The 8081-nt window shown below is 48.7% G+C and overlaps 1 protein-coding gene across 2 annotated transcripts in view; it reads left to right on the forward strand.

Annotated features, from left to right (window-relative positions):
* The window catches only part of HOXB3 (homeobox B3), a 12522-nt gene extending 6010 nt beyond the window's left edge, over window positions 1–6512 (forward strand). Inside the window, exons 2-3 of one of the 2 annotated variants that reach the window (XM_015616021.3) lie at window positions 2303–2814; window positions 4204–6512. In XM_015616021.3, coding sequence (XP_015471507.1) covers window positions 2412–2814; window positions 4204–4970 — 1170 coding nt within the window. In that variant the 5' untranslated portion in view covers window positions 2303–2411 and the 3' untranslated portion in view covers window positions 4971–6512. Of the gene's footprint in view, window positions 1–1358; window positions 2815–4203 lie in introns of those variants that run through there. The other variant, XM_015616022.2, reaches the window with a different exon arrangement.
* The last annotated feature ends 1569 nt before the right edge of the window (window positions 6513–8081 follow it).

Consider the following 8081-nt stretch of genomic DNA (forward strand, 5'->3'; position numbering starts at 1 on the left):
CCCCCAATCCGTAATTTATCATTTTTTATTTCATTCCTTTTTATTTTAAAACCCCCAACACCGCAAATTTTGCCCTTCCAAAGTTACGGGCAAAGAGTTTGTGGGGGGAAAAAAACCAAAAGTGAAACTCGGAGAGGGCCGGGGCAGCTCCCGCCCGCTTTTAATTGGAACAGGAGATCATCGAATATTTATTATTCTGCCCGGGATATTTTTTTTTTTTTTTTCTTCCCTTTTTTTTTTTTCCTAAGCAATTCCTTGGAGTAAATAATTAGGATTGCGGCCGTCCCCGGCGAAGATAAATGAGCGGCATTTGTGAGGCGCTGAGAGATGAGGTACAAAGCGAAGCTGTGGAAGCCACGAGCGAGGCGAAGGGGGTCGTAAATTTATTTTATGGACGTTTAAAACAACAAGGACACAAAAAAAATACAGAAAAAAAACCCCCATCGCGGTTATTTTTAGCTGCTTTCGCCCCAGCCTTGGGTTTGGGGTCGTTTTGTTGATTTTTTGGGTTTTTATTATTTTTATTTTTATTTTTTTTAAAATTAAGAAATATTTTCCAGGCCTTGGAGAAATTCCCACCTCTGCCCTCCCTGGCAGATATTTCCAAACCTATTCATAATAAAGGCACTGCTGTTTGTTAATTAATTAATTCACGGCTCGGGGAGCGGAGGCTACTTTTTAATAAGACAAATTTATCATGGCCAGGGAGGCGGAGGGGAATAACTCCCAGCCAGGATCTGCTCAGACAATAACGCAGCTCCCAGGAAGATTTTGGGAATGCAGGAAGGATTTTTCCGTCGGGATTAAAAAAAAAATAAAATTAAAAAAACCCTCGAGCAGCTCTGAGGGGTGAAGAGAACGGAGCTTTCAACATAAAAACAGCAGCCGGGAAAAGAAGGGAGGAAAAAAAATGTTATTTATCATCGAGCTGAGGCTTCTGTTAAAGCCCCGGCACTTAAAAATATCGCGTTGGGCTTTATCTCCGCGGGGTTTGTTTTGTTTTGCTTTGCAGGATGAAAGAGGCCCAGATAAAATTGAATATACAAGAGGTACAATTAAATATACAATGGATATCAATCCCCAAACAAATGCTCCTTGCGAGCTCCGGGCTGTGGAGAGGAGTCTTTGGCTTTTTAAAAAAAATCCCTCTGATTTCCGAGGAGTTTTCACCTTTTTTTGGGGTTTTTTTTGGGGTGTTTCTACTCTGTCTTTAGGGAGGAGAAAGTTTCTGTTGGGAGAAAAGCGAAAGAGGAAAGAGATGGAGAAAAATAAGAAAAAAAAGAGAATTAAAAAAAAAAAAAAAGAAGGGAGGTTTCATTTTAAGAAATTTTTGATTTTAAGCTTTGGGATGGTTTTTTTTTTTATTTTAGACTTTTGGAGCTTGGATTGAGGGAGGGAGGAAGGCTGGAAAATCCAAGGGGTGGAAAGTGAGGAGCAAATGGCCTCGTCAAGTGTTTGTTTTCCAAGAGAGAGAAAGAAAAGAAAATAACAGCAGCGATGGGTTTGGAATCGGCACCATCCCAGCGGCAGCTCTGGATTTGGGATGAGAAATACAAAACCCTGCCGGGAAAATAAAAAAAAAAATACGAATTTATTTTCTAAATTCAACCTGTGCTACCAGAGAGAGGTGGGGAGAGAGACACCCCGAGCAGGGGAAGCGCGATCTTGAATTCTTGTCCCTGCTCCGATCCGCTGGAAATCTCTGCCCTGAATTCCAGAGGCGCTGAGAGTTCCTGCGTAAACAAAAAAAAGGGACCCAAGCGTGCCAGGACGGCGTTACCTGGATTAAAACCACGGATATTCGCTGCTGGCGCCTCAAAACCAAACCCTGGCGGTAAACTTGGGATTTCTGCTGGTGGAAGGATTTTTGGGGGCGTGAGGAGCCGGTTTAAACGGAAATAGAGAGAGTTGAGCGTTCGTGGCCAGCAGTTGTGCGCTCTGTGCTGTGATATTTGTGACAATTCGGCTTTTCTCCGGGGCCGGGTGTGTAAACGCGTGTGCGCTTCGCTCCCGCGGGGATTTCCGCGGGGGGATAAACGCGCCGTAAATAAAACGCAGGGAGCCAAACCGAGGTGGAGGGGTGAAAAAACCTCATCCCAGCCACCCCCAAACTCCTCCAAATCATCCAAATCATCCAAACCATCCCCTGCCCCGTTGGAGGAGCCTCGGGAGGGTGAAATCTGCCGGCGGCATCTGTTCCCCCCGTTCCGCGGGACCCCTATTCATGTCACGGGCCTTTCAGGCCCCAAGATGGATTCCTGGGCCGGGCACTATTATTGTGTGTTTTCTCCTAACCTTTCAGGTCAGCTCCCACCAGACAGCTGGAGAGGGGCCGTCACGTGGCCTCGGGGTGCCAATGTTCTGCCAGAGGGGTGTCAAGACCCTGGTAGCCAAAAAAACCCTCGCGGAAGATGCAGAAGGCCTCGTACTACGACAGCTCCACGCTCTTCGGGGGTTACTCCTACGGCGGCGGCGCCAATGGATTCGGCTACGAGGGTGCCCAGCAGCCTTTCCAAGCCGCTTCCCACATGGAGAACGACTTCCAGAGGTCCGCCTGCTCCCTGCAGTCTCTCGGCAACGCCGCCCCGCACGGCAAAAATAAAGAGCTCAACGGGAGCTGCATGCGGCCCGGTTTGGCCCCGGAGCCGCCGGGCTCGCCCAACGCCAACAACGGCGGCGGCAACGGCCAGGCGGGCGGCGGGAAAAGCGCCGCCGGGAAAGCCAATCTCGGAGCCGGCATCTCCAAGCAGATCTTCCCCTGGATGAAGGAGTCGAGGCAGAATTCCAAGCAGAAGAACGGCTCGCCCAGCGCAGGTAGCTCGCCAGGCCTCGGTGACGCGCTCTGCCCTCCCCAGCTCCAAAAGGACGAGGCTAAAAATGGAGAAAAGGATTGATAAACGAGGCCTGAGGATCGCAAAGGGTTGGAGGAATCGGTTTAGGGAAGGTCTAAATTCCTGTTTTTGACCCCAGAATTCCGCAGAGAGATCTAAGAATGTGAAATGGTTGGAGAAATGGGTTTAGGGAAGGCCCAAATTCCACTTTTCCCACCCAAAATTCCACAGAGAGGTCTAAGAATCATAAAAGTTTGGAAGAATGGGTTTAGGAAAGGTCTAAATTCCACTTTTCCTGCCCAAAATTCCACAGAGACGTCTAAGAATCATAAAGGGTTGGAAGAATGGGTTTAGGAAAAGTCCAAATTCCCCTTTTTCCCCAAAAAATTCCAAAGAGAGGTCCAAGAATTACAAAGGCTTGGAGAATGGGTTTAGGGGAGGCCCAAATTCCTCTTTTCCAGCCCAGAATTCCACAGAGAGGAAGAAAGAGTTGATGGGTCTGGGTATTTCCCTCGGCCGCTGCCGGCGCGAGGTCTCAGAAGTGCCGGGGTCCCAGGGCAGAGCGGATTTGTTGGGAGGTGAAGGAATCCCAGGTGATCCTGGAAGATTCCAGAGTGGATCCTGGCCCTGGGCACCTCCCACCCGCTCCCGGTTTATTTCAAACATGACCACAGAGGGAAACGTGGCCGGGGCGTCGTCCCCAGCACAGGCTGGACACAAATACGGGGAAAATGCGCTCCCAAGGCTCATCCCAATCCTAAAATTCCGCTCGGTGCCTTCCCACCCCTCAGAGAGCGCAGATGAGGCACCACGTCCGTCTTCTCCACGTGTCCCACCACTCCAAGCAGATAAAACCCAAAAATCCAGCCCGGATTTACCGAAATTTTGGCAAATCCGTCCTCACAAACCTCGTGGTGAACTCTTTACCCACCGCGGATGTAATTCATGGTGTTTACCTCTGGGAAAGGTAGGCGTGGAGGCAAATATTGGTGCTGCACCTGTGTGCAAACCAAACCCTTCCCAACCCCGCGTTAATTGGCCCTGCGCTAATTGGCCCCGCGGCAGCGGCCGCCTCCCCTCCACCCCATCCCGCCAAACGTTATTTTCTGGGAAATTATCCGCTGGAAATAATCGAGCCCTCAATAAATGGCCCTGGAATCCTCTTCTACATGACATGATCAAATTTTCATAAAGCAGGGGCAGCTTTGGAGAACAGAACTCTTAATAAATGACACGATTATGGAGTGCAGGCTAATGCGGAGGGGCGGGCGGGGGTGGGGGGGAGAGGAAGGCGAGGATTTATTAAGAACCGACGCATTCAATTTCTGCGTGTAAGTAATTCTCTTTTATTTCATTCCGGGGGCCCCGGCAGAAACCTGCAGCGGCGGCGAGAAAAGCCCCCCGGGCTCTTCGGCCTCCAAGAGGGCGCGCACGGCCTACACCAGCGCTCAGCTGGTGGAGCTGGAGAAGGAATTCCACTTCAACCGCTACCTGTGCCGGCCGCGGCGCGTGGAGATGGCCAACCTGCTGAACCTCAGCGAGCGCCAGATCAAGATCTGGTTCCAGAACCGGAGGATGAAGTACAAAAAGGATCAGAAATCCAAAGGCGTGGGCTCTTCCTCCGGAGGGCCTTCCCCGGCGGGCAGCCCCCCGCAGCCCATGCAGGCCTCGGCGGGGTTCCTCAACGCCTTGCACCCCATGAGCGGCGCCTACGAGGCGCCGTCGCCGCCTTCCTTCAGCAAACCCCACCAAAACGCCTACGCCGTGGCCGCCCCCGGCTACCAAGCGCCCCTCAAGGCTTGCCCCGGCCAGCAGAAATACGCCGGGGCCGCCGGCGCGGCCGAGTACGAGCCGCACGTCCTGCAGGCCAACGGGGTGGCCTACGGCGCCGCCGGCGTGCAGGGCAGCCCCGCGTATGGCGCCGGGAACTTTGTGGATTCTCTGCCCGCCTCCGGCCCGTCCCTTTACGGCCTCAACCACCTGCAGCACCACCAGGCCGCCGGCGTGGACTACGGCGGGGCGCCGCCGGGCCAGCCCCACGGACCGTGCGAGAGCCACGCCGCCTACGCGGAGCTCTCCTCGCACCACGCGACTTCTCAGGGCAGAATCCAAGAGGCGCCCAAGCTCACCCACCTGTGAGAGGGGGAGGCCAAGGGGATGGGGGAAGCCAAGGAGAAGTTTGGGTTTCAGGGATGTCGGCGTTGGGTTTCTCTCCGGCTTCGCCGAGGAGGTTTTGGGGTTGTCGCGCTCGGGGTTTTGGGGTTGGCGAAGCACAAAATGCGAGAGTTCGCGGTGGTTTCGGAAGGGAGAAACCTCCTGGGTTTTGACGCGAATTTCTTCGGGAATGGGCTCGGGGTGGTTTTGTGGGAATCCCATGGGGTGTCCAAGCCACGTCGGGATGGTCACCGATCGTTCCCGGATCCTGGGAAGGAGAAGAAGCCGAATTTCGGGGTCTCTGCATCCACAAAACCCCAAAGGGATCCACTGGGAAGCTCCCAACTCCTCCGAGTCCTTCTCCAGATCCAACTGTGCTTTCCTTCCCAGCCTTCAGAGGAGGGCTCGTCCTTTCCCACTGGAGAAAGGATAAATCCACTTTCCCCACCGGAAATGGGATAAATCCACTTTCCCCACCGGAAAAGGATAAATCCAATTCCCCACTGGAAAAGGGATAAATCCACTTTCCCCACCGGAAAAGGGATAAATCCAATTCCCCACCGGAAAAGGATAAATCCANTTTCCCCACCGGAAAAGGATAAATCCAATTCCCCACTGGAAAAGGGATAAATCCACTTTCCCCACTGGAAAAAGGATAAATCCAGTTCCTCACTGGAAAAGGATAAATCCACTTTCCCCACTGGAAATGGGATAAATCCAATTCCCCACTGGAAAAGGGATAAATCCACCTTCCCCACCAGAAAAGGTATAAATCCAATTTCCCCACTGGAAAAGGATAAATCCAATTCCCCACCGGAAAAGGGATAAATCCACTTTCCCCACCGGAAAGGGATAAATCCAATTCCCCACTGGAAAAGGGATAAATCGACTTTCCCCACCGGAAAGGGATAAATCCAATTCCCCACCGGGTCCCTTCCCACCGATCCCCCCCAAAACTCCGAATCTCCACACCTGCCGAGGCTGGGGAGCCACGCTCGTCCCTCCAGGCCCTGCTCCCCCTCTCCAAAACAACAACAAGGCAAAATAAAAAAAGCAAAAAAACAAAAAAAAACGGGATGGAAAAGGTCTGAGCACCACAACGGGACGAGGAAAATTCCGGGGGAACGCCTAAATCCCCCCTTTTTTCCCCCCAACCAGGAATTCCAAAGAGAGGAAGAAAGAATTGACAGGTCTGAATATTTCCCTTCCTTGGTCTAGGATCAATTTCTCCAATTTGGGGGAAGGGTTTTTATTTTTTGGGTTTTTTGGGGGGGGATTTTTTTTTTTTTTTTAGGGTTTTAGCAGGAAAAATAAAAACCCCAAATTGGAGAAATCCTGAATTTCTTTCCTCCTCTCCTTTTACGTGAAAACAGGGTATATTTGAACAGAGGGAATGTCCTCCCACGGAAGCAGAAGCCAGGAGATCCCTGGGATTTGTTGATGCTTTCCTGCCTGGACATCTTTGTTGCACTTAGAGTTTACATATAATGGGTATTAAATAATAATAATAATAATAATAATAATAATAATTAAAAAATAATTAAAAAAAAAAAATCCAACAACTTTGAAGGGTTCTCAGCTCCGTGGAGGCACCCTTCAGTTAGGTGTGTGTTCTGGTGAACATTCAGATATATTTATTGGTTATAGGCAGTTGAAAATATTTTACTTTTTCTTTAATTTTTAATTTTTTTTTGGTTGTTTTTTCAGTAATATTTATCCCCGCGAGACGATGTATTTATACGAGGGAAAAACAAGGGAAAAAAGCAAAAAAAAAAACAACAAAAAAAAGACATAAAAATAAGTATCAAAGGGATACTTTTTTTTTAGTATTTCCTTTAAAAAAAAATAATAAAAAATTCAAAAAAATACAGGAAAAAACCCCCAAAAACCCCGAAAAAAACCCCCCAAAAAAAGGACGTTGTGTTCCCCTTGTCATTGTACCACGAGCTTATTTTAGTTTATTGTAATTTAGGGAGAAGCAGTAGTTTTATGTTATCTCGGTACTTATGAATAATGTAATTAGTTCTGGAGGCATGAGAGCAGAACCAGACTGTAATTGTTTAGTCCTGAATTAGAAGAATTTCATCGCGAATCCCTCCCCTCCCTCCCCTCCTCTTGGGAGCTCTTTCTTTGTTCTTACAGTAGTTCTTTTCTCTCCTCGCTTCAAGGGTTGTCTGGTGAACAATTCCTGAATAAACTTTCTGCTATGGATTTTATCTCGTCCCTATCCTCGTCGGATTTGGAGGTGGGAAAAGGAAAAAAATTAAAATATTCCACTCCCTCCCCACCCAAAAAAATAAAATTATAAAGGGTTTGAGGGGTGAAAATGAAAAGAAAAAAATGGAATGGGATGATGGGGAGTAAAGGAAGGGATTGAGAGAGGAGTCCTGGTTTGGGGTGAAATCCTGGGAATTCGGGAGTTCACAAAGAGCGATCACGTGGAGCCAGGGCTGGGCTGCCATTGGAGAGGGAATGAAAACAAAGGAAAAGGGATTAATCATGGAAAAGAAAAAAAAAATATAAATAAAAACAAGGAGAGAGATGGGAGGGAGGAAAAAAAAAAAGGAAAATAAAAAATAAAAGGAAAAACGACCCCAGAGTTTCCATCCCGGGGCCTTGGGAAGTGAAGAGGAATGAAATGGATAATTATTATATGATTAAATTGAAAATTAAATAATTGGATTCTGGCTGAAAGAACGGAGTTCTGGTGAGAAAAATGAGATTTTTTCTAAAATAGGAACGTGAGCGCCAACACCCAGCCACACCTCCCCGGGCACCACAAAATTTTAATTAAATTAATTAAAAAAGGGGAAAAAAATAAAACCCCAAAAACCAGAAAATGTGAAAAGGGAGAAGAGAAAGCAGACGGGAGAAGGCCGTGAATAATTTGCTTTTTATGCTCTAAAGCCCTAAGAAAACTTCATTTAAAGCAGCGAGGGGCAATAAAAGTTTTATGGCGCTGGGAAGGGCTTGGAAAAGCTGGGGATGAGGAGGAGGAGGAGGAGGGGAAGGAGAGGGGGATTTGGGAATTTCATTGCGGCCGAGAGAAAAGGGTGGAAAAGCTGGAAAAGGGATCAAAAAAACCCCCCAAAAAAA

This window comes from Parus major, unplaced genomic scaffold, assembly GCF_001522545.3.
Source record: "Parus major isolate Abel unplaced genomic scaffold, Parus_major1.1 Scaffold329, whole genome shotgun sequence".
Taxonomy (NCBI): domain Eukaryota; kingdom Metazoa; phylum Chordata; class Aves; order Passeriformes; family Paridae; genus Parus; species Parus major.